The 26710-nt window shown below is 48.2% G+C and overlaps 1 protein-coding gene across 1 annotated transcript; it reads left to right on the forward strand.

Moving 5' to 3' along the window:
• Positions 1-18184: 18184 nt before the first annotated feature.
• On the forward strand, positions 18185-23530 carry GC (GC vitamin D binding protein). Its single transcript, XM_069854985.1, has 12 exons — positions 18185-18308; positions 19876-19945; positions 20361-20493; positions 20583-20794; positions 21120-21252; positions 21388-21482; positions 21769-21898; positions 22029-22231; positions 22736-22868; positions 22964-23061; positions 23230-23362; positions 23448-23530. The coding sequence occupies exons 1-12, from the start codon at positions 18200-18202 to the stop codon at positions 23499-23501; spliced, it is 1503 nt and encodes a 500-aa protein (XP_069711086.1). The 5' UTR covers positions 18185-18199; the 3' UTR covers positions 23502-23530.
• The last annotated feature ends 3180 nt before the right edge of the window (positions 23531-26710 follow it).

Here is a 26710-nt window from a genome sequence, read left to right on the forward strand (position 1 = left end):
TGTTGAACAAAAAGAGTTACAAGCACAGTCTCCAGGTTTTTTTTGTGTCAGACCTCACACATGTACCTCATAGTATGTCATGAACTACACAACATCCCAAAACTGGTGCTTATTTTAATGACACAGGCTTTGCAAGAGGTGCTGGAATACAGCTCTCCCAAGTTCTAGGACTTCCAGCCACTATCTCCAACTCTAAAACATGAGCTGACAGTGTCAGGGATGGAACTTTGGCATGGCCCAGAGTCCCTCTTGGCACTAAGGGCACTACAAGATCCACCAGTAAACACAGATTTTTCCCCCCTTGGTTTTACAAAGCCTACCCCTAGGACAAGTTTTCTGTAGAGTTTGGAGACAGAGGAAAGGTCAGATATTCCTGAAGGATTATAGCCCTCTCAAATTGCAGCAGAAAACCAATCTGAGAATCCCATTTTCCCTCAGCCTCCTCAGCAGCCTAGGTGAGCACAACTACACCAAACCCCGGCAGGAATATTTTCACGTCATTAACAACAGTCATTGCCGAGAAGAAATTCTTCACCAGCCCTGAAGCTTCCCAAGTTGTAGCAAAAAAGAGAGGCTGCCATTCCAAAATCCTCACCCACAGCAATCATCATCCACCCGTTGTGTGAGCTGAATGCAGGCAGAGCACAGGAACAACCACAAAGCCATGGATAAAATGCAAAGAGTAAAGTTACTCCCCTTAACTCACAAACCAGGGCAACTCCGAGATCAGCAACTGGCAGAAGGAATGCAATGGGGATACAGGCACCACAGAGCTAGGTCCTTGCTTACAGCACCCAGACAGAGATGAAAATGCCAGTGGTAGAATGCAGGTGTGAAAGCATGAGAGTGAACCGCTGCTTTTTCCCCCTGAAGAAAGCAGTCTTTTGATCTTTCACCCTGACAGAGCTGGAATCCCAACACATTATGAGGCTTCAAGTTCCACAGGCCTATGTTATCTAAACAAAAGCTCTGCTTGTTAAACACACAAGACTAAACAACAATTAGTGCCATCCATGTGTTTCTCTGCATCCCAGCTGCAAGGTCACTTGAGCATCCTCCTTGTCAATCTTTTGTTATATTCCCACACCCGTTCTGTATTTGACCAGCACCTGTGAGCTCTAAAATGCTCTTCTGTTTGGGGCTCACTAGCTCTTTCCTCACTGCATTCTAACTCTAATGCAAAGCTTGCAATGAACCTAGCGTTACCAGAAGAGTCTCTCCCTTTTGCTGCTATAAATAAGAGATAACTGTGCTTTTCAGGTCTTCTTAACTATCCTCTGAACACATCCATGAGTTGTGCACGGCACCAGGCCCCATCCTACCCACCTACAGCACAACTGATAAGCAATGATCATCCATTGCCCCACAAACCAACTCTCACTCTAGTTTTCAGCCTGCCACAGACCCTCTAACTCACAATTTTACAGTATGTTAGTAGTTAGACCTTCCTTTAGATCTTGATGCCCGCATCAGCTCTGGTTCCCTTTTCCCAGCCCAAGTCTTGCTTTAACAGGGACCAGAGGGCAGCGATGCCCCAAAGCACGTCAGTTACCACAACCCGCCCTCATCCTGGTCATGCGAGTCTTGCATCCTTTCAAGAACCACTATTCCCTTTCCAACCCTAAAACTTCTAGGTGCTGGCAGGTATTTTTATACAGTTAAAAAAAGCACACTTGTACTTGTGTTTCAACTTTTTTCTCATAAGACTTCAATATAAGAGGAAACAATTGATAGAGAGAAAGGGCATCACATCAACATTCAGGCTAATTCATCCCCCTTTCTCGTTACTTCAACCAAGTCAGTGCAACAAACAAAGAAGCAGCAGCTGTTGTGAGAGTTTCTGGCCAGAAAGAGATTTCTTACCACACTGCTGGAGAGAGGTGCCAAAAACAGCGAGAAAAGAGAACAAGGAGATATTAACAAAAGAGTCTCAATGGGACTTGATAATTAAAAGACTGCACAGTGAATAACAGCAGCTCTTCTATGTCGATGAGATGGCTTGCATGAAAACAGAAAATACACAAGTTTTGAATGTGAGAATGACAGTACTGATACTGTGTTCCATAGGTTAGCCAGGAAAGTTGGGGAACTGAGGATTTTCTTGTTGCCCTGGAAAACATACAGATTAAACTCATTATATTTTTGACAATGAATTCCTGAAGTGCACAGCCCTCAGAGCTTTGGAGGCGATCTTGTGTTTGTGAATGTGAAAGGCACTAAACCAATCAGCTTTCCCAAGCAGCCAGCGTCCCGTTGCTATTGCTCAATGTGTGAGGGGAGCAGAAATTGCACTGAAGCCTGTGAGCAAACAGTCACCTTGGACTGAAGCAGAAGAAAAGGAAGAAAGAAGCTTTGTTCAATTAATCCACAAGACATTTTGTCAATTTTTTTTCTTCAAAATTAATTTCAGAGGAATTAAAAAGCCTTCAGGTGCTCCAGAGCACTGCTGGCTGTATTGAACAACAGGACTACTGCCATGAAACCAGGCATGGTGAAAGCTCCCTGACTTATTTCCAAGTGCCGTGGTATGGGAGCACAACAGTCACAAAACTAGGGAAAGTAGAGAAGTGGCCAACTAGTGAAAAATCCTTCCTTCCCTACACAGCCTCCAGAAGACATAAAGTGAGGATTGGCTTTCCTGCTGAAAGGAAGCAGGTGGCAAAATCATCAATAGAACAGCAGTGCCAAGAGGCTGGCAAGAGGTAATTGACGATTTTAATGAGATCGCTAGATTTCCTGCTTTGTGCCTTATTAGAGCCCTGGCCACACACCTCCTCTCTTCATTTTCTTTCTTCCGTGGTCAGCCTCTGTTCCTTTCTTTCCTCACGCACTGAATCTCTGCAATCAAGTGACAATAGAGATGTTATTATCAGTCCTTAAGTCTCTCAAACATTGTTATTACTTGGAGAACTGTGCTAGCATAGTGCTGCTTGATTATGCCTTGTGTGATTATCAAGAGGAGCAATACAACAGCCCAATTCTGTTTGGAAAGATTGCAAACTATGTAAAGTAATTTCACTTATCTCTATCCAAGACATGTTCAACAAAGAAAAAAGCAAGAAAGAATGGGGGGATTAAACAAAATACCCTGAGAAAATAAAAGCCATGAGTTATTTTACTCTCTTCAGAAGAGCTTCTTTTATAAGTTGACTCAGATGTTCCACGTTGAAACACTTTCTCGTTGATATGTAGCTAAATTCTTTGGCATTAACAGGATCGTTTACTAAAGATTTCCTTTCTTTAAGAAAATGAATGCATTTGACACCCCCATTGGGGTTCGGTTTTTTGCAAGTACTGTCAGGCCCAGACCACATTGCAGGGGGGTTGGAACTGGATGATCTTTAAGGCCCCTTCCAATCCAAACTATTCTATGAAATCCAGCTGCCAATATCACAGCTTCACAGCAAATCTAGGCAAAATATTTACAGTTTTATAAACGCCATTGTTTCATACTACTTGGTCTTTACAGCACAAGAATTTTTTTCTTCTCAGCTCTTTATATTAAGTTTAATTTCAGACCTTTACAAGCTTTATTCCTGGCTTTTGCAGGTCTCGTTCTAACCTATCATCATTCGTGTCAGCTATCCCCATAGCTGGCTGTTTCGGGCCTTGCAGGAGTGGTTTAGCTTACGTGGCTGCTGCTAAACAAAATGGTTTGGCTCCCACATATGTGACGAAACAGGATCTCTCAGCAGAAGCCACACACAGTTCAAGTGCTCCAAAGCCAACACACAGGAAAAGCAGGGAAGTGGGTTCATCAGCAAGACCTAACAGGAGGACATTCTCAGTGTGAACCCTACCAAGTCATTCATCAAGGAAGCACCTTCTCCAGAGAGCTGGATAATAGCTGTGCTTACTGCTTCTCCGGAGACAGCCTGCTTCCCTAGCCCAGAATACACAGAGTGATGATGGCTCCTCTCATTTCCCTGTGATTGTGACCCTGTCAGGGAAGAAGCTTCACCAGGAAAACTCAAAATTAAGTGAAAACTAAGTTGTACAACTTCTGACACTCACTGGGAGCGTCAGTCCCTCCCATGCATCAGTGCAACACAGCTGCACATCCAACACGGTGAGAAAGTAATTGATCAAAGCATATCTGATAAAACACAAGCCCATAGCTAACACTAAAAATTTCAGCCTGAATGGACCCTAGCTCTAGTGCTCTCAGATCCACGCACGGAACAAAAATAATTGCTGCCAGAGACTCCTTCAAATAGCTCCCACTCTAACTGCACACAGCCCAAAAACGGCAGCAGTTACAGACATCCTGAGTGCCCGCCTTGCGATAACAAAACAGGAATGCTGCCGTTAAATTTAACACCAGCCATAATCCAGTGAGGTGAACACTGCTGATTTACAAGCTGGTTGCTTGATATGATCAGCACTGACTCTTCTTCTCCCAGAGGCGTTACAAAGTCACGGGGCAGATTTACTCCGTCCTTCATTCCCAAACAACCTCTCTCCAGCCCAAAAGTGATTTCCCACAGATACAAACTGAGCTAGGATAAGGCAAGCGTCCCAGCCAGCACCTGGAATAAGAAGCTCCACATTATCTTGATTGCTTATAAAAAAATTCACAGTGATCTTGACAACAGCCCCGAGACCTCCATCTTCAAAGGAAATATAACCTGGCACAGCACAGTTCTAGCATCAAATGTTGTCATGTTTCTGGTGTCATGGAAACACAGAGATAAATACAACTCCTCAGACCTTGCGCTCCTGAGCGCTGCTGCCAAACACAAGGCTGACTTGAGCTTTAATGGGACTCTGGTAACCCGTAAACTTGCATTAAAATGAGAACAAGCCAATCACTTCATCCAAAACCATCACTCATTCTCCTCCAGAGTGTCTTCAGTGGTCCAATAAATAAAGTTATTCTGTCCTGCTGCTCTCCAGACCTTAACCCATCTATTTGCCCCTGACCAGTCCTTGCACCAAGCCCAGATTTGAGGCTGTCAGCTATTCTTGCACTAGCTGTTATATACATCCTTATAAGATCTGACAATCTTGCACAGCTAACAAGAAGGCAGTTATGCCTGTCTGAGAAGGGTCTGACCCTCAGAAGGTTTGGCTGGAGGGCCAGCAGGGTAGGTTCTCTGAGCAACCTGTGGGAATACGTGTTAGCAAGGAGCATTTCGGGGAGATGCTGGAAGTTCCAAGTCTAACAAAGCAGGAAAAGAGAAGGTCTTATGAGCCAGCAAAGTTATACACAAGCCATAGGCTCCTGACTTGAATCACAGAATGTAATTATCACCACCGGGGAGGGAAGCAGTGAGATGCTACCACTAATTTCAGTAAGATCCTTCACTGCCTCATAACTAATGGCCTGTGTTGCTGAATTTGACTTGAAGACCCACCAAGAAACCAAAAATAATGAATCACCCTGCAAGACTGGTCCAAAGCAGTCCATGCCTCAGGCCAAAAAGGGTCTGCAGAACTGAAGAGGCAGGAAAACAATTAACTATAATTCCTATGTTTCCCCAGTAGGTAACGCTTATTATAGACAGGTACAGCCATATGGAACTCCACTGAAGCAGACACATGCAGAGTGAACACAAAGAGGAAGCAAATTCCTGTTGTTATCCAAACGAGTACTACTGATAGTGACAACAAAGCCCAATTCTTAATGAGTTGGGCAGATAACTCCATGTAATATTACTTCAATTCAGCTCCTAAGGTTTTATCTCATGAGAACATGACTGTTCATAAGGGCTTGTGGTGACAGGACAAGAGAGAATGGGTGTAAAGTGGAGAGGGGCAGGTTTAGATTAGACATCAGGAAGAATTTCTTCACCATAAGCGTGGTGAGACACTGGAACAGGTTACCAAGGGAGGTTGTGGCTGCCCCACCCATGGAGGTTTTTAAGGCCAGGCTGGATGGGGCCTTGGGTAACCTATCTAGGGGGATGTCCCTGCCCATGGCAGGGGGGCCTGGAATTAGATGATCTTTAAGGTCCCTTCCAACCCAAACCATTCTATGATTCTAAAATACACACATAAGTTCTAAAGTCATTTTGCTCTCAAAAGCCTTCCACCCAGAATCATCCTCTGGCCAGAAGCAATACAGGTAGGCAAGCTATAATGCACAACCTGTTGCTACCGAATCCTTCATCCATAACTGAGCAGCCTCCAACAAAAGGCAAAGAACAGGGCAGCTCTGACCTCACTGCTCTGCAGTGTTTCTTTCATAGCTGCTCTTTTTGATGCCTTTAAATCTGACCCCAGGCAATGGCTTGGGACATGCTGTACTGCTACACTGTCTTTAGACATTTTGAAAGCTTTTTTCAGCTCTCAACTGTAGACAGTGAAGGGAAGAAGGCAAAGAAACTGGAAGTGCAAGTTGTGATGCATGCAAGTTGAGAAAAAAGAGGAGAAAAACATTCAGGGGCTGTAAAGTATCCGTGAACATTTTTGAGGTTGACCAGCTGATGCAAACGATCTTGATCTCATTAAAATAATCCAGCAACAAAAAATTTACATCACCCTCTGTTTCTGAACTGCAAACATATGCAATATGCTGTACCTAGAATATTCTTATTGCCTTAACAAACAGATATTGATATTTGCACTTGCTTCCTACAAAGACTTCTCTACAGATGAGCGCTCTTCGCGCTTTTCCCCTTGTTGAGTTGATCCATCACTTCATGGTGATCAAATTAGCTGTTGCACTGAAGGAGTTATTAGCTCCTCTCAAGAGAGGATGGTACTAAGGCCCATCAACAAAGGAGAAAATTATTAATCAGAACACGAATAGCACTCATGCGCTGGATACATTCAGCATCACATACTTTCAAAGCATCACGTAATCACCGAAACCGGACAAGAAGTATGGACTCACTTTCCTCTTATACCAACACCCAATACCTATCCATTAACATTCTCTAGCTCTCCCCTCACTTAACATCACACCTAATGAGCAAAGGCAATGAGTCTGCCAAGCTCCAATTTATGCACTAACATCTACCTTGCTGTTACCTTTTTGGCTCAACAGCTGTTTCCCAGTTTGTGCTGGTTGTAGCCCATAAAACCAGGGGCTGAGTTTTTCATTGGAGATCCTGAGCAGCTAACACATCACTCTCTTAAAAAATGACCAACACACACAAAATAAAACCACGCCACTGTCTCCACAAGATGTTAAAGAACAGCATAGGAAGGAAAACACATGTTGTGAACACGCTGGTTTGAAAATACCTGTAGTTCTGTGAAAGGTTTTACAGAGTTCAGGAAAGATATGGACCGTGAGAGGATTATTTCTGTGCATTGCTGTTTCAGAACAAAGCCTTGAGTGTAATGCCAATAAAAACGGCAATACAAGGAGCAACTGTAGGAAAACGCAGCAGCTGAGACGCAGAACATCTCCATCCTGACATCCCAGTGTGGTCCAACTCCATCCTCTTGGTGCAGTTCTAAATCACAAGCCAGCCCTCTCAATACACCGTACTGAAACGGCCTGCAATTCCTCTCCACATACAGATTAGTTAGCCACAGTCTTACCACTGCTACAAAGCAAGAAATTATGCTCAATGATCCTTACCTTTAATATATTTGTAAAAACATGACTATTTGTTATTAGCACTTGCTTCTTGAGAGGTGTTTCAGCTATAGCCTTGTGGATCAAGCTGCTTGCTCATCAAGTGAAACTCTTATATTTATCTTCTCAGGGTGCACCGTCGTAACCTGCTATACTAGCAGTTACTCAATTAAAAGCTATCCTTACACTCTAGTTAGCCCTTCAGAAAAACTAGAAGAGCACTAGCTTCTACTGAACTAATTAAATACAATGGAGGTTACAAAAAAGTGCCTGTGATTGTGATGGAAATCTTATTCAGATCCCTACATGAGTATAGTAACTAGGAAGGCTGTGGTTAAATCCCATTTTTCTTTGGACCAAAACAAGCTAAAGTGTAAACCGTGTGTGCAGGGCAACACCTTAGGGTAACTGACAGAGTGGGGAGGCAAGTAGTTTTATTACAGTCAAAAATCACATGTGAACACCGACATTGACTTTATTGAGCTGCAACAAAGATGCCCGCGGTAGGCAATTGGATGAGTTGAACACTGAGCTATAAAAGCAGCACCCGGGGCTTGGAAGAGCAAAATCTTATCAGGTTATGGAGGCAGGGGAGCGCTTGCGGGAAGGCCGTGCTGCCTGGAAAGGACCCACGCATCTGAGCTAGCCAAGCCCACGAGTTCTGCCCAGCTAGCACATGAATTCAGTCCATTTGTCAACAGTAGAGGTGGGATTCTTAACCTCTCACTCAAATACAGAAGGCTGAAGCTTAAATTAATCCCCAAGGGGATGCATTGCCACCACTCTTCGCCCCAGTCCCATCAGTGAAGGTCCTCTACTTAACCTTTTACTAAATCTAAAGCCCACGTGCCCCTCTGGCTGCCAGCCAGGCTGAACACTGAGCAGAGAGCACTGGACCACTCTCTGGAGAACAAATACCACACAGCAACTGCTCTGCTGGGCAGAGGCATATTTGCATCTTAATCACAACCGTTTTCTTCTTTTTCTTTCACTACAGTTACTCTGGCAAGGGAACTTTTAAACAAGGCTGTATAATGGGGAAAGATTTCCTAGAACAGATCCTCAAAATATACGTGAAATACAGAAAAACTCATTTGCATATTTAGAAAATTCTTTCTAGGGCAAGGACAAAGAAAATGCACATGTGATTATTTGGAGTTAAATCTGAGGGTAAGGCTGCTAACAACAGTAAACAGCTTCAGCTGCTTGTCACTTCTACCACTACAGTAGCAAGTGGAGCTGGAATTTCACGTCAAGTGTGTCTATTGAAGCTAAATGACAGGTTAACAAAGGAACAGGTAGGTTCAAGAACAAAAGGAACAAAGGCCCAACAATTATTTCCTGTGTACTTCCTGTGTACTTCAAGTAGCAGCACAGACCCACCAGACCAGCTGGAATCAAAGGGCAGACTTAAACTCTTCCTGCCTGCTGCTCTCCACACATTCTCTTCTTCAGGCAGCATATGTATGTGCCCTTCACCAGCAGCAATCTGTATTTTCATTATGAAACCTCTCTTTTACAGAATGTCAAGGTCCAGCAGCAATTGCTCTTTGCGTTTCTGCTTATATGTTCTTTACTTTTCCTTTGTTTCTCAGGTTCCTTCCTGCCAAGGTCACTTCTGTATTTTCATCTTGAAAAACCGTTCTCTTAAAGCTAGTTTTCTGCATTAACTGTAACCATCATCTACAGAAACAAACAACCCTAAATCATTAGATGTTTAACACAAATTGGGTCCGAACTGCAGAAAAGAACAAGTGTAAATAGGGGCTACTTCAATGAAACTCGTCATTTGCGACAGGATTTGTATGTTTGAGAGGTTAAAAAAGTCATTTGCTAATATTTTAAATATGACTCATGTAAGCAAGGCTCAGCTTAAGATTAGGCAAGAAGAGAGAAGCAAGCTGCCCCATGGTAATCCTTTCAGAAGGAGCAGAATGACCCCACTGCACAGCTACATTTACAACTCTCCAGGAGAAGAGAATAAGGCTAAGTGCTTCAAAGCAAACAGAAAACACCTTCTGACCACCAAAAACTGAGCTTTTCATTTCTGACTACAGCGGTCATCAACCAGCTCTCAGAAGCAAGGCATGCAAGCAACTTGGTGAAACCCTTCTGTGCCAGCCAACCAAATTATTCCATATTCAGTTCTCCCTTCCCAAAGGAGAAGCGTCCATGGGCCAGGAGGAGGCAGTGACAAGCAGCAAGATCATGCTTGTAGCCACAAAGGGCTGTGTTTTCTTGAGCTCAAGTGTGTTCAGCTGAAAAAAGAAGCTAGGGTACAGTTACAGACCTGTGAGATGCTGAGACTTAGACTCTGCAGACTCACCTAAGCCCTCAGGAGGAGGACCACAAAGTGCCCAATGAAGAAAATGCAGCCAGAAGGGAACAAACTACCCATCTCCACTTGCAATGGCAACTTCTGAGCCTTCCATGGCGTTGACAGCAACAATCACCACTGAAGGGCAGACTGGAAGACCAACGATACCATCTATAAAATCACCTTGTGTACCTTACAAGGTTGCTAACTAGAAGTGGCAAACTTGGATTGCAGACTTACAGTAAAGACTCTGATTCACAATGTAAGTACTATGATTAAAGCAATATAGAATAATTTTAACTAGATGTAAGTACAACAAGAAAAGTCAACCATGCCTTATATTTTTGTAGGGGTGCCTACATTTTGGCACAACAATTGTTCAAAATACCAAGAATTTATTGTTTCCCCAATGTTACTGAGGTCATCGGTTAATACCGAGTTATCCCTCTGAAGCCAAACCCTATTTATTTTCCTCAGAAGAGCACACTCAGGTTCAATTGTTGGACTATGCTACAATTGCACAAGTCAAGCCTTCCAAGCACAGTTCAAGCCTTCCGAACACAGTTCATGAACGCGGATTTCAGCCTCTCATGTACAACCTGTGGCAAAGTGAAGTGTTAAAACATAAAACCACGCAGATTTTCTTGGTAGCCAGCTGTTACAAACAGAGATATTCTGCACATAGGGGCCCAGAGCCATCATTATTTTATGAAAGCAGACACCAGGAAAAAGGCTTCGTTATATGCACGGAAGGTAAAAGCAGAGAGGAAAGGAAAGTTTTTCAGCAGTAGCTGGTAAGGGCAGTATTTTATGAGATCTAAGACCAGGCAGCCAGAGGATGTTGAAAGCGTACTTCAGCTAACTTCAGCCCTCTCCACCGTTCAGGGCTACATACCCTCCAATTTCCCAACACTGGCTGAAAAAGCACTGAGTACACCAGAAACCCAAAGCTTAAACACTCTGCGGAAGTGGTCTCCCCGCACCCCATTTTTGACCCGATCTCTTCCTCCTCCAAACACCTCATAAAAACACAAGGGAACTGGTACTGCCTGTCACAAGCTGACCCGGTCCAGATGTTGTACTGGGGAAGAGTCAAAACAGCAGGCCTAGCACCTTAGTATAAGACCTGTGTAGCTCCAGGCTGTCAGCCAGCAAGCTCTAATCAGTCTGTGCCTTGTTCTTTTTTTGCACGGCTGTACAACTCACCCTAAGCTTCCTGTTCCCCCTAGGTGGGCCAATGAGTTTACAGGTTAACTAAGCAAATGGTTTTTGCTATTCTCCTTCCTCTACCATCTTTGCTTCTTCCCAAGGCTGTCAGGAGAAAAGCTTTCACTCTTCATGTTAATGCCTGCAAGCTTTTATCTCAGCCAAAAGTAACTGTAATTGCATCTCTTGTGCTGCTGGCTGTCAGACAAAATGTAACTCGACAAGTACTAGTGCTACCTATGCCTTGGCAAGAACAAGCTAAAGCTTAAGGCATCCAGGCCAGCTGAAGCAAATGAACCTCTCCTGAACTATATTTGTTCCATCTAAGTTGCTTCGTGAGAACTGGCTCACCTCTTCCTTCTTATCCCAAACTTGGGAGTTTTCTGGGGGTATAATCGCCGTACCCCTTTTGCCACATAGACTCTCACAAATTGGCCCCACCTCACAGCCAATTTCCTCCTTTCTAAGCAAGATGGACTATTTTGCTTTCCTTTCAGAAAGAGCCATATGTTAACTTGAGCACTCTGGCCTGTTGTGCAACCTCAGCATACTGTACAATGAAAAGGATTATTAAAATGACTTTCTCAAGCCAGAATGTCCTGGCCTTGCTTGTAAGCGTCAACCTGAAACTTAAATCATCACCCTGTCAGCAAGGGCTGTCTGCACAATGTGAAGATGATTCCACACCTGTCACTGTTGACCTTTCACTTCTGAAGAGATCAAACTGCGTGAGATTTATTTTACAAGACAGTGACAGGCAGACCAGAAACATCAATTGAGTGCAGCTATTGACGGCCCTGTTGAAGGCTCTGCCTTGTGGAGACTGCAGAGCTGAGAAGCTGCTTGTCACAGATACATAAAGCCTGCATCCACCAACGGTCCATCGGCACAGAAAGAAATGTTGGTTTTAGGAAGAGCGCAAGTCATCTACATCAGGTATTACTAGAAATGAATCTACAGTACAAGTTCTGAGAGGTAGTTAACAAAACTACGACCTTACGGGTAAAATAAGGTGATTTATTCATCCATCAGCAGCTCAAATAGACACTGAATAAACCCTTCATGAAAAGAAATGCTAACGCTTTTAGAAGCATTTAATTTCTGAAGCATTTTTTGCTAAATCCCAAACCAAAACTAAGGGGCACAGCACAAAAGTACCTGGAAGAGCTGCACGCAAGCTGTGACACCACAGCATCAAAACCACACAGTCTGACTGCTGCACAGACCTACAGCCAGTCAGGACCCAAAGCTGCAGGCACCGCAGCAAGCCTTGGTTTCGGTTCAGCTGCTTATTTCCAAACCTGACCAAGTACTCAACAGCAACTGTCTTAAACCCACTTCTCCCCTCCACTGCCGTAGAGAGACACTGACGTCTATGATTAAATAATAACAACATCAGATTTCTCCATGCACCAAGTCCCACATCAAGGACGTCATGAACAGGAGGAACATTTCTACTCCTCTCCAAACATTAAGACCTTCTCATTTCTGCATCCAGTTCAGGTAATACAACTTGATCCTGGACTGTGAAACAAAAGACAGAAGAAACACTTAACCTTGCCTCAGGAGGGTCCAGACCTGGCAGAAAACCCTTCTCACACTCTTTGCCTTTCCTCTCCCTGACACTTGGCTCAATTTCCATTTTCAGAAAGGTTTTAGTGGAACTGCATATCATTTGTGATCAGCGCAGACATCTGGTGGCCAAGCTGGTGATGGCAGTTGAACAACAGCAGTGCTGCAATCTGACAAGACATGACCATGACTCAAGTTCACTGCCCACTTAATCAGCTAGTGCGGTCTGTCAGCTCGCCTCGGCAGGGATGCAAAGTCCTTTCTCTTGCATATCCAACTAGTGGCAGACAAAGAGGTTTGGGCAGTAAGGATGTGTTGTCTTATCTTTCTATCTCCACCTTGATTCGCTCCTGTTCCTCAGGCTTCAGGGACATGCTGCTCCTAGGTCTTCAGAAGTCCTAAGCAGGTGGCACACCTGGGCCAAGTGACCACTGTAAAAGCGTATCAAACACAGGAGAAAGGCTGGAATTCTTATCTGCATACCAAACAGCACATCCCCAGGCAACACCAGCCTTGTAGATGCTCTGCATTGGAGTTAACAGCCTCAGTAAGCCCTACACAGTAATAAAGCAAAGCGTGTTATTTTCTCCTTCCTCTAAGATACAAAAATAAGGCGGCTGCAAGCACTGTTCCAGCTGGCCTGGCCCTGGTGGGCAGCTGCCACTCCTGAAAGGGATAATAAATAATGCCTTGCTCTGTTATTGTAGGCTACTGTGAGCCCTGTGGTGCACAAATTTAAAAGCTATGATTAGGTCAGCAAAAAGGTCTCTCCCTGGCACCGTTCACTCAGTTAACTGAGAGTCTGAAAAATGTTTTCAAGTGCATAACAACCTTGAGGGAGTGCGACAGAGTTCAAGGAACTTCAAGCACAGGTTTACTTAAACCACTGGGAAATGCTATTGTTTTGCTTTTGATCCCTGCCCCAGGAAAAAAAATTCAGAAGAGCGATCACCGCAGGCTTGGTCAGGAAGAAGTGTTAAGGGAAATGAGAAAATATTATAAATATACCCATATAGATATTATTGATAGTTGATTGTGATAGACTATTGTATTAAGAATATAGTAAGAACAAGTGTTGCAAATTAATCTTTATAGCAACTACAAGAACACTGTTCAATTGTCCCATGTACAGCCCCAGTCCAGCCAAATCAAATTGTGTAAGAAATGTCAGACTTGGCACATCAGTATTAGATTTTTGTAACTGGAGGAGGAACTTGACCTGTTGAAGCATCACTTCTGAGGGAGAACCGAAACAAGACACTGAGATGAATTATCCAGGTGGATTCCTGTGGACTTTTCAAGTTAATGAAAAATAAAGACCTAGGAGCACATGGAAAAACACCAAGAACCTTTCAAAGAAAATACCTATTGTATAACACTATATAAGTACCTGATTTTGTATGAGCCTCTGCCACTCACTGAGGTGATGGCCCAACTCCAAGTTGTGAATAAACCAAGCCTAGAGTTACCCACTGTCTGGTGAAAATCCTTTAACAGAATGGAAGGGGTGTTAGCCCCTATCTGGGAATCCCTACTCCCACTGTCAGCGACCAATGACATTTTATTGTGCACAGCAATCACTCGGAATTCACATCACTCAGATCATTCTATGAGGCATTTTGCGAGTGACCTAGCTGCACACAGGCAAGCGAAAGCTCTAATACAGACATTAGTGACACTCGCCTGAGTACCTAAGGACATCGAGAGAGTGAAGACAGCAGTAACAAAGATAAAATTATACCATTTATCTTGCTGAGTGGTTTTCAAGTGGTACGTAAACACCATTCCATCATAATCTTGAGAGCTTAAAGTAAAAAAACACATTAAGCTATCAGGCAAGATGTCGATTTGATTACTCCTTTGTCATAGAATCACTCCCAAAAGCAGGTTTGCTGCAGGAACCTTAAATATTTCTGCACTTCGGAAGCTTAAAACACTATTCTCTTCTTCCTGAGGCAGTCACTTAGGGAGATGAGCCTTTCCGCATGTGCTTGTCTCCTAGTCTCCAATTTATTCCTCCAACAAACCCAAAAAGCATTTTGAAATCAGAACGCTTTTACTTGACGACAGACCAGCATGAGATCAAGAACACATACACTTGCCAGAAAATATTCACTACAGGCTCCTCATCCCTATCATCTTCAGCATCTTATTTCTTAAAAAAACCTGACATTTATTTCAACAATTTCCATCAGAAATAGTGTTATTCCTTCCACTGCTTTTCCCAGAAGGACGTCGCAAATTACCACTGCCTGCAAACAGGTAAACCTTAAAAGAACAGCTACTCTAACAGAAATAAATCAAAAGTATTGATAAGACGATTTTATCTGCAAATGTTTGAGTTCTCCTCTGTAAAAAGGAGTCCAAAAGTTCAAAAAACATCCTCCCTCAGCATATATCATAGAATCACCAGGTTGGAAGAGACCCACTGGATCATCGAGTCCAACCATTCCTATCAAACACTAACCCATGCCCCTTAGCTCCTTGTCCACCCGTCCCTTAAACCCCTCCAGGGAAGGTGAATCAATCAGCTCCCTGGGCAGCCTCTGCCACTGCCAATGACCCTTTCTGTGAAGAATTTTTTCCTAATGTCCAGCCTAAACCTCCCCTGGCGGAGCTTGAGGCCATTCCCTCTCATCCTGTCCCCTGTCACTTGGGAGAAGAGGCCAGCATCCTCCTCTCTACAACCTCCTTTCAGGTAGTTGTAGAGAGCAATGAGCTTTCTCCTCCAAGCCAAGATGCCACTGGCCTTCTTGGCCACCTGGGCCACTGCTGGCTCATGTTCCGTCGCTGTCAACCAACACCCCCAGACCCTTCTCCTCCAGTTGCCCAGAGAAGTTGCGGCTGCCCCATCTTGTCTCCATTCCTGAGCACCCAAAGAGGCCTGGTTCCTGCCTGCTTACACACAGCACTTGGGCTCTGTTTCAAGCTCCCCAAACATGGGACTAATGAGACAAATTTTCTGGCTCAGAAAAAGACTTAACGGGCCTGGTTTCAAGACTCAAATCACAGGACTTCTGGTCTTTTTCTGAGCCCCGACATTGAGCCTTGTGTCAACCACACACACCACAGCACCTGGTCTTTATTTCTGAACATGGCCTGAGGAGCCTTGTTTCAAGCATCAGACACACAGGACTTAATTTCTCTTTCTGAATGCCTAAATTGGCCAAGTGAGCACCCCAAAACGCAGCACTTTTAGCCTGCGAGCCCAGGGCTTCTCAAATGCAGCACTTAGTCTCTTTTTCTGAGCCCAAAAGCTGTTTGAAGGGGCCTGGTTTCAAGTCCCCAAAACACAGGATTATCTCTGTTTCTTGTCTTTGTTTCTGATGCCCACTGGGCTTTGTTTCAAGCACACAGGATTTAGTTTCTCAATTCCCTTATCTAGCCAAATGAGCCTGGTTTCAGCTCCCCTCCAAACATCACACTTGGTGTCTGTTTCTCAGCCCAAACACCAGGGCCTTGGTCCCTGATTTAAGCTACCCAAACGCAGCATCTTAAATTACTTACTTCATCTCTGTTTCTGAGTGCCAAAAGAGCCTGGTTTCAAGACCCAAAAACGCAGCACTTGATCTCTCTTTCTGAGCCCCAAAAATGTCTGAATGGGCCTGGCGTTTAGCTCCCAAAATGCAGGACTTTTAGTCTTTTGTTTCTGAGCCTTCAATATGGCCAAATGAGCTTGATTTCAATCACCAAACATGCAGTACCTCATTTCTGGTTCTGAATCCCAAAACTGGCTAAATGAGCCCCATTCCAGCCCCCTGCCCCCAAACACAGCATTTAGCGTCTGTTTCTGAGCCCAGATACCAGGGCTTTGGTCTCTCCTTTAAGCTCCCTAAACGCAGCACTTAGTTTCTAAGCCCCACCACAGAGGACTTGGTCTCTGTTTCCAAGAATCTGCTGGATTCCATCACTGTCCAAACCAGCCACTGAGCTTTGTTCAGAGTCTGCGAAACGCAGGACTGGGACTATGTTCCTGAGCCCCAAACTGGCCACGTGAGGCTGTTCTCAAGCTCCAAACTGCAGGAGTCGGGCTCTGTCCCTGAACCCTAAATTTACCATAACAAGGCTGTCCTCAAAGCCCCAAAACACAGGATATTGGGCTCTGCTCCTGAGTCCCCAACTGGCCACACGAGGTCACCCTCAAGCCCCAAAATGCAAGGCTTGGGCTCAGCTCCTGAGCCTCCAAACTGCCCCAGAGCCTGGTTCCCAGTCCGTCCCCGTTCAGGCTCAGGAACACCCGAGGAAAGGGGCAAAGCGGGGAAAATGATCCCACCGAGCGCAGCACTCGTGGCTGCACAATGTGCCTGGGGTTGGGTTGTAGAGCTGCTGCTCTTAAATGGTTTATGCTACGTGTAACCGTGGATAAGGGACAGCACCGACACTATAAATTACATTTATGGCATCAGTTTTGGCAGCTTCCACTCAGGTTTGTAATATGAAGTCTGACACAAAAACCCAAGACTGACCTGATATCTTGAGAGCCAAGAGCGGGAGGGAAGAGACAAAGAGGCCCTTGTAGAACGTGTCCTGTCCTGGCACAGCTCAGCTCGATGGCTTCGCTCAGTGTGAGTGGCAGCCGTGGGAGGGGGAGTCCAATGCAGCAGCAAAACCAGCTCTAAAAGCCCCTGCCTGCAAAAAAACAAACCACACCTAACCTGCCAAATAATCCATGGCAAGTGAAAAAAAAAAAAAAAAAAAAAAAAGAGACAAGGAAATTGGATTATGAGGGGTATCGCTGTGATGGGGGACATTGTTTTACCAAGTGATAGCCTGTTGCACTGTGTATTATTCGTTTTCTGTATTCTTTTATTGTTGCTATTCTTCCTCTTCATTGTTTTTCTACTCCACTGTCTTTACCCCAACCCACTAGATTTGCCCTTTGTTTACAGTTCTCTTTCCCATCCCACTGTGGGAGTAAGGAGTGAGCAGCTGCACTGCTGCGGGCTGGGGCCCACGACACAGGGATGGCACAAAAAAGCCCTAATATCTGTCTTTATACCCAAATAACCATGTTTCTTCAGATAGCACAGTGTAACCAAATCGTCCTCTGATGTCTCACAGCCCCGAGTCCTCCCAAGCACCTACCCTGTTTCTGGTTTTTTATTATTCAGGCATGGATTTGCGTGGCAGCCAGCAGCCGCATCAGGTGGGAGTCACCCTGACCCAGCGTGGGGGCAACATGGTCACGACGCAGCAGGGCACAGCACTGGGAGCAGGTATCCCCACCGGATCGCCTCCCTGGGACAGCCTGGCATGTTAGCACCCCAAAAGCGGAGCCTCCTTCCTCGCTCAGAGCTGGTAGGACCATTTCTCAGCTTTGCACTCGCAGGGAGCATGGGACGCTGCCCAGCACATCTCCTGTCATTCCTGTTGGACTAATCATCCGTCACGGGCAGGAAGACTCTGCATGAGGTGCCACAGAGACGCATCCCTGCTTTGCACAGTTAATGATTACACAGACCCGATTTTGGAGGCACCGGCGCCCGGGCAGGCCAAGGATGCTCGCCCTCTGTCCCGCCGCCAGGATTAATAATTCACCCGGCAACTAGCGCTGCCTCCATATAAACACCGGGATGGGATTCCCAGTGCTGCTTCTTGGCAAGAGGAGGGAAACCAGCTCCAACATGAGGGCAGCTCTCGCCCTGCTGCTGCTTTTGACTGCCGTGCGCGCCGAGCACCGAGGTAAGGGCATTATCACACGCCTGGGGCTTTGCTCTCCTCTGGGGAGGAGGAGGGGGTCCAACAGCTCTGGTGGGTTTAGTGGCCTCCCCTCTCCCCAGCCCAGAGAGAGGAAAGGGAGTCATAGAATCATGGAATGGTTTGTGTCAGAAGAGACCTCAAAGCCCATCCAGTTCCAGCACAGGGACACCTCTCACTGGATCACTAGTTCTCCCATATTTGATGATCTTCAAGGGCTTTTCCAACCAAACAATTCTATGATTCTATACCACTCTATGAAAATGAAAAGGAATGCAACACATTGGCACTTTCAGTAGGACAGGCAACCACTGTTCCTGAGAGAAAAGAGAATTAATTGCCTTTTACCACGGCTCCCCTTTTCTTCCTGGTGCTACAAACCTCATAAAAGCCCCCTCACCCTTCTTTTCCCACCAAATCAGAGTGACCTTTGGTGTAACGCCACATAACCCCTGGGGTTTGGGAGATGACTGTAATACCGGTAAATACTGGTATCAGTATTTACCCTCCTGGTACCAAAGTCTAACCAATGTGGTTTGCAGCAAAAAATCAATCACGTCTTTCCAGGGACGAGAGAGTCTCCGGGGGTATCTGCACTGCTGGGTGCTCCTGACCTCCACGGTCCCATCTCCACGGCTCCCAGCCCTTTTGGTCGACAAATACAGCCACAAAAAAATAGCACCATGTGTTTCATAGATTCCTAGAGTGGTTTGGGTTGGAAAGGACCTCAAAGCCTATCCAATTCCACCCCTGCCACAGGCAGGGACACCTCCCACTGGGTCAGGGGCTCCAAGCCCCATCCAGCCTGGCCTTGAACCCCTTCAGGGATGGGGCAGTCACCACTACACTTAGGGCAACCTGGGCCAGGGCCTCCCCACCCTCACAGCAAAACATTTCTTCCAAGGGGCAAACACACACAATGTTTTACCTCTCACTGTCAGGGCAACAGGAGGGTCTTCCCCCTGCCTGTTGCAGGGCTGGAGCAGCCTGGGTCCCAGGGATGCTTCTCCGAAGCCACCAGCATAAGCAGCAGCCTTCGCTGGTCCGCAGCATCGTCCCCTGGGGCTACCACTGAGTCCAGCTTGAGAAAAGAAGCAACTGTGAAAAGAAATAACAGTCCTCAAGTAAATAAAGCAGGAGCCCCACAGCCTTCAGGACTGTTTCGTGGCATCCTCCATTCCCACACTGCTGCTGCCTCTGGGAGGGATGTGGAAAGCAAGAGTGACATAGGTGGTCAGGTGGGAACCAGCTGTTCCGCAAATGAGCATTTCCCTTGGTAAAAAGCAAAAGACAAGTTACTCTCTGTAGGAGACTCAATTAAGCAGAGCTGTGCTGCTTTAGGGGGTGTTTTCCCCTGAAAGGAGAAGGGTTGCAGGAAACAAGCTCTGTGGCCACCCAGAGGCGGAACTGCAGGGAAAGCCAAGCTGGTGTTTCCCCAGGCCCAGCCCCATCAGGTGCCACAGTCCCAGCTCCGCAGCCACCACCCAGGCTGCACCCAAGCAAGCCAAGGCACAAATCCCACTCACAAATCCTTCCTTTTCTGTGCTTACAGGTAGAGCTTATGTCCGCGATAAAGTTTGCCTGGAGTTCAAGACCCTGGGGAAGGAGGACTTCCGAACCCTGTAGGTACCTCCTACCGCATTTGCCCTCCCAGGACACTCAGCACCTGAGCCAGGACCCAAATAAGTTAAATAAACATAATCTTCAAAGGGGGGGGGGGGTTATTCAGTCCCTACAAACAAGGATCTGATTGCTCTTAAAAGTAGAAAAGATTGTTTCATTGTTGAGTTTCTCAAAACCAGTTAGATGCCTGAATGATTAAGAATTCTAACTGTCCCAATGCATGGTCTCCCAGCATGAGACAGTCTCCAGTTCTTTTCCAAGGAAAATGCTGCTATTTCTTGCTATGCCACAACTGATCCGCTCCGATTGAGGGCGTTACACCCTGTTTTGGCAGAATGACACTGCAATATGACTTTTCTTTTAAGAGAGAGAACCGTGCCTCCACCTCATCCTCTCCTTGCTCCCTGCTCCCAGGAACATTATTGCCAACAGCAGGAAGTTCTCCAACGCCACCTTCGAGGAGATCAACCACCTCGTTGGCGAGATCGTCTCCCTGGCCGAATCCTGCTGCGCGGATGGTGCTGACCCTTCCTGCTACGATGCCGGGGTGAGGCTGGCAGACACCGGGCAATGGACCCTGACACCGGGGTTGGCTGGGGATGGCATCCAGCGCATAACCTCCCTTCCTGCCCGCAGTCCTCAGCTCTGTCGGCCAAATCCTGCAGCGGGAGCTCACCCTTCCCGGCACACCCCGGCACGGCCGGCTGCTGCGCGCAGGAGGGGCTGGAGCAGAAGCTGTGCCTGGCTGCCCTGCAGCACCCGCCCCAGGAGCTGCCCCGCTACCTCCAGCCCTCCAACGAAGAGCTCTGCGAGGCCTTCAAGAAGGACCCCAAGGACTTTGCGGACAGGTAAGCTGGGCTGGGGATGGCGCTCAGTCTCACCGACAGCTCCCACTTGCGTGCTGGTGCCAGCCGATGTCCGGGTTCCTACCATCAAACCGGCTCCTGGTCTCACCCCTCTACCATGGCAAATCTTGGTGGCTGTGGGGCTACCAGTGCATCAGAGCAAAAGGTCGAGGCATCCTGTGCTTATAGGGGCACCAGGAACAGGGTTTTACAAAAGGCATGAGAGGTGGCTAGCCTGCTCCATGGCTTGATGCAGTAAGTCAGCAGCACAGGGTGGTACCTGGAGAGGGTTCCCATCCTGCAGTGCCGGTTCTCCCCTCGGCCACAGGTTTCTGCACGAGTACGCCAGCAGCTACAGCCAGGCACCCCTGCCTGTGCTCCTGGGCTCCACCAGATCCTTCCTCTCCATGGTCTCCACCTGCTGCATCTCTGCCAAGCCCACCCCTTGCTTCCTGAAGGAGGTGAGACCCTTTGGATCCCCTAGGTCATCCCTATCCTTGCTCTGCAGGGAGCAGAGCGAGCACCGTGCCCATGGCCCTGGGAGAGGCTGGGAGGCATTTCCCTCTGAGAACACCTCCATCTTCTTTTCGTGGCAGAAACTGGAAAGGAAAACCCTCTCCCTCCTCACCCTGATGTCAAACCGGGCTTGCTCCCGCTTCAAAGCGTATGGGAAGGACAAAGTCGCCTTCAGGTAAAAGGGAAAATGGCCTTTTCCCTCCTTGAACCCAGGAGCATGTTCTTTTTCAGGCTGCAGATCCTGTTTGCAGGCAACATTTATAAAGACAAACTTCAATTAAGATGTAAAACCAAGCATGCTGGTGCGTCCTGTGCAAACACGCAGTACACAGAGGTGGTGCAGAGCCCCGTGGCTCCCCATCACCTCCCTCCTGCACCTCTGTGTGGGGAAACCATGCTTGGAGTGGTTTGGAAGGGGGAGCTGAGCTCCCTAAACCCTCTTATCCCTTGTGCCTGTCCAGCTACCTCACCTCGCTCGCTCAGAAGATGCCTGGTGCTTCCTTCGAGGACCTCTCCCCCTTGGCAGAAGATGCTGCTGAGGTGTTTGCCCAGTGCTGCGACTCAGTTGCCGAGGACTGCATGGAGAAGAAGGTAGGAGAGCCAGGATGCCCCTCCAAAGCCACCTCCCGTGTCGCAGCAGCAGTTTAGGGAGCGAACTTCATCATGGAGAGGGGATCCACAGCCTCAGCAGCCCTGCACACCTGCTGTTCTCACTTTGCAGCTGTCAGAGCACACGGCCAAAGCCTGCGGAGCGCTGTCAGCCCGAGACGAGAGGATTGCCGACTGCTGCAAGGGGAAAAACCTCATGCAAAACTATTTCTGCATCTCGGCTCTGCCAGCGGTGCCTGGACCCAAACTGCCAGAGGCGCAGAAGCCGACAAACGAGCAGCTGTGCAGCGAGGAGGGGCCTCGCCACGCCAAGAGGTGAGCGGTACCCACCACGGCTGAGCTGCTCATCCTTCCTTTTCCCCCTATCTTTGTTAGATGGTTTGGTTATTAGTAGCATAACTAGGGGAGCAACCTATCTTCCCTTGGCCCTGGAGGCTGCAGAATGTACTGAAATTGGGCTCCAGGAAAGCTGGGGAGGGGCTCTGGATCAGGAGAGGATGAAGGGAATGGTTTTGAGCTGCAAAAGGGGAGATTGAGATGTGATATTAGGAAGAAATGTTTTCCTGTGAGGGTGGGGAGGCCCTGGCCCAGGTTGCCCAGAGCAGTGGTTGCTGCCCCATCCCTGGAAGGGTTCAAGGCCAGGTTGGATTGGGCTTGGAGCCCCCGATCCAGCGGGAGGCATCTGGATGGGCTTAGGGGTCCCTTTGGACACAAACCATTCCATGATTCCATGATAAAGATACAAAAAGCAGCCCCCATCCCACACTGAGCAGCACCATTAATAAAAACTCGCACAGCGACTCCTTTTCCCTGCTCCAGGTTCCTGTTCGAGCTGGCGCGGAGGCACACCAGCGTCCCTGACGCCTTCCTCGGCAAGCTGTACGACACCAGCAACCAAGTCAGGGGGGAATGCTGCTCTGCCAAGGACGCCCCTGCCTGCCTGGACAGCAAGGTGAGCTGTGGGGGTGGCCCGCCTGGCCCTGTGTCCCCCAGGATGCCCCATAGAGGCTTTGCCCAGCCTGCTGACAGCCACTCTCTGCCTCTCAGCGCCAGCAGATGGCGGAAGAGCTGCCGCGGTTCCTGGATAAAGCCAACCAGCTCTGCGGGCAATATAGCAAGCTCAGTTTCCTCGACTTCAAGAAGAGGTGAGCCTTTGCTGCCCTCCAAAACTGGATCCAGATTTTGAGGATGTACTAATGTGTCTAAGCCTGAATAGCAGCAAAATACGGAGAAGCAAGAGGCATCAAGCCTTGCTGCATGTTTTCCCTCCCCAAGAGGCTCCCTACTAAATCCCGCTGGTCCCCACCCTGCAGGCTGCGGGAGAGCTTGAAGCAGACGGTGCAGGAGGCCAGCCCCGAGCTGCTGGAGCAGCTGGTGGAGCAGCGAGCCAACTTTGCCTCCACCTGCTGCCCCCCCAACTCACCCCCTCTCTTCTGCGCCTCCAAGGTAAGGGCATGGCCCCCCGCTGCCCCACACCGTTCCCGGGCCTCGCTCCCAGGGCTGCCCCTTGGCTCCCTCCTTCCTTTTGCAGGTGAGCTCGGAGCTGGCAGGGGCGTGCGATGGGGGTTCCTGCCTGCTGGGCTAGCCCGGTGAGTGGCCAGGGGGTCACCAGCATCAGGCACAGCTTCTCTGGGCGTGCATGGATGGATGCAGCTGCAATAAAGACTTCCAAAGCACCCTTGCTGCTGCTGGGAAGGCTTTCTGGGGACTGGGAAGGGCCATGGCCTTAGCTCTGCAAGCTTATGTCTGAAAAAACCCAAGCAAGAACACCAAAACCACTTGTGAAGTGCCCCCAGAGATGGCTTTCTGGGTATTTGGACGTCCAGCTGGCTGGGGGCAGGAGCCCATCACCCTAGATGGAGCCTCTGGGCTTCCCTGCAGCCCCAGCTCCCCCAAACCCCGCTCCCCTGCCAGCAGAGCTGAGCCTGGCCAAGCACCGGCTGAGTTGTGGGGTGCTGCAAGCAAAGCGGCCCCAACCTGGGGGCAGGAGGATGGCAAACCCAGCCCAGAAAGCAACAGGAAAATCCCCCGAGCCCAAATCCCACAGTTTTTTGCAGAATGATATCTAAATATACCAAGGAAAGCAGGTAATGATACCTCAGCACACAGAGCTGGGCTGAGCAAAGATAAAGCGCAAGTGAAAACAGCCTGCACTGTAGAAATAAAATAGGGGTGAGCTGAAGCGATGACCAAATGGAAGGAATAAATGAGATAAAGGGCTACAAAAGGAGCCACAGCCTTACCAGTGGGGCAGAGGGACTCCATACCACGAGGGGAAACTCCACAAGAGGCAGAGGATTAATAGGCAGAACCAGGAGAAATCAATTTAAAGCTAATGAACACCCCAGAGTAATTACTCTGCAGACAGCTTTAGCCGCCAGGAGTTGCCACACTCAGCAGACTCAACCTTAAGTGCAACCAGGAAGAACATCCCCATTCTCGGTGGCTCCTCTCTGTACCAGAGCATATCAGTGGCCCCAGGTACCTGCTCGGTTCTGCACCGTGTGAGCAATGGGATGGGTTTGGCTGGCACGGTGCGGGATGGAGCAGGATTGCAGCCCAGGCTGTGGGAAGGAGTCCCTCAAGCAGCTCCAGCGCTGGAAACCCCATCTCTGGCAGGATGAGGGGCCCAGCAAAGCCCACCCTCCTCCCTCCCTGCCAAGAAGCTGAAGTGGGCACTGGCTCAATGCACAGCCTGATTGGACGCAGGGCTCTGTCCCACCACTCCCAGAAAAGCAGTTCAGTCCCTGATGGGCACAAGGTGTTGGGGACCAGCCTGAGCTTTTGCTCCCTTCCAGCATCACGTTTGCATCCGTCACACTGAGGCGGCACATGCTAACAGCTAACGATTGCAGCGACCCTCTGAGTTTCCAAGAAAAAAAGAAATACAACTAAGTGAGGCAGGAACATCTCCTGTGCCCTGCGCCTGCTTCTAGGAACTGAGTGTCAGGGCAGCTTTCGGGGCCAGAAGTACTGCTGCGTAGCCCAAGGGTATTCCCTAATGGCAAAGCTGGAGAGAGCAGAGAGCCAAGGGCAGGCTCTCCCCCGAGCAGCCTGCATCGCTCCCCGCTGCACACCTGGAGCACAGAACTCCCAGCAAGGGGTTGGCTTGATGTGGGTTTGGGAGTCACCTGCTGCTGCCCCAACCTTCTGGCCACTAGGGGCTTAAACCCCCCAAGTCCTGCTGGTGGTCAGCGGGAGAAGCCAAAGGGTGCATGGGTGCTTGGCTGTTTGCTGTTTGAAAATGGCCAGGAACCCACTATGCTGGATGCTTTTGACTCTAAAAGCATGGCAGAAAATGCCGTTCCCTCAGCAGAGCCTTTGGGCAGCGAGGTGTGTGCTCTGCCCTCTCTGCTTACTGATCGAGTTTATTTACATCAGCGTCTGGGCTCCCACTGGATTTAATTAAGTAAGGGAAAGCCCAATTCCACTGCATTTCCCTTCCCACCAACAAATCAGGTGAGGGATAGCACTGAGCCCTTAAAGACTCTGCATCCATCATTCAGTTTATCCAGGGAACCCTTCCCTGCGCAGCTCTCCAGACATTCCCCCCAAGCCGACAGGCCCCTCTGTCCCAGCACGAGGACGTGTCCCGTTTGCTTTGCTCCAGAAGGTGCCCATGGTGGCCTGGGAGCCTCCCGTTTCCAGCCACAGGAGCCACGCGCTGCCCCACGCCAGCAGAGAAACAGCATCAGGAGCTGCCCTGAGACCCTGCTGGGGAAAACAAAACCTCCCTGGAGGTGCCGGCATGGCACGAGGCAAAGGCACCCGTGACAGCAGAGCCTCTGCTGCCGTCAGCACCTGTGTGGGGACGCAGAAAAAACAACCCCCAAAATAGGCAAATGCTGTTCAAATAACGAAAGATCCACAACAGTTTTGTTCTTAAACCCAGCAGACTTCCAAGAAAATACAGCTGCTCCCAGCTGATGCCAACCAGGAGCACGGACTCGGCCAGCAATGCATCCCAAGGGATTCCCAGCCCTTTGCCAGCCTGCACAGAAACCACTTTCCTTTCCTACTTTCCATTACAGTGGGGCTTTTGGTTTGGTTTTGCTTTTAATTCTGTTTCTGGGACTCCTTCCTCCTGCCCTTGGCACCACAATGGGCACAAGGCAGATCTACCCCCTGCATTTTCGGCTCACCAGCTCTCCAACCCATTCCCAAAGATTTGCAAGAAGCAATGAAGTCATAGTTTGTAATTACAACCCATTCTCATTGCTTAGAGCGAGAGGTCGTCACCCAGCACTGGGGTGCACACCAGCCCTGAATCCACAGGGCACCTCCAGCCCCTTTGTACAAAACCCAAGCAGAGCGAACCGTGAGGTTGGAGCCGGAAACACAACGAGGACAGCTGACAAAGAACAACAAATCAAAAGCCTCTGCGAGGCAGGCATCGCTCCTGACCACAGCCACCGTCACACTGATTGCACAGCGGGTACACAGATCAATCAATCACCGAATCTTTAAGGTTGGAAAAGCCCCCTCAGCTCATCCAGTCCAACCATCAGCCCAACCACACCGTGCCAGCTAAACCATGTCACAAAGTGCCACAGCCACACGCTATTTGAACCCCTCCAGGGATGGAGACTCCATCACTGCCCTGGGCAGCCTCTGCCAGGGCTTCACTGCTCTTCCTGTAAGAAACTTTCCCCAATATCAAATCTAACCCTCCCTGGTGCAACTTGAGGCCATTTCCTCTCATCTTATGAAGGGAAAAAGCCTTAATTTAAGCCCCCCAAAGCCAAAAAATTATAAGTACTCACCGCATAATGCTACATACTGATAATATTTAGG

This window comes from Phaenicophaeus curvirostris, chromosome 4 (assembly GCF_032191515.1).
Source record: "Phaenicophaeus curvirostris isolate KB17595 chromosome 4, BPBGC_Pcur_1.0, whole genome shotgun sequence".
In the NCBI taxonomy this organism is placed as follows: Eukaryota; Metazoa; Chordata; class Aves; order Cuculiformes; family Cuculidae; genus Phaenicophaeus; species Phaenicophaeus curvirostris.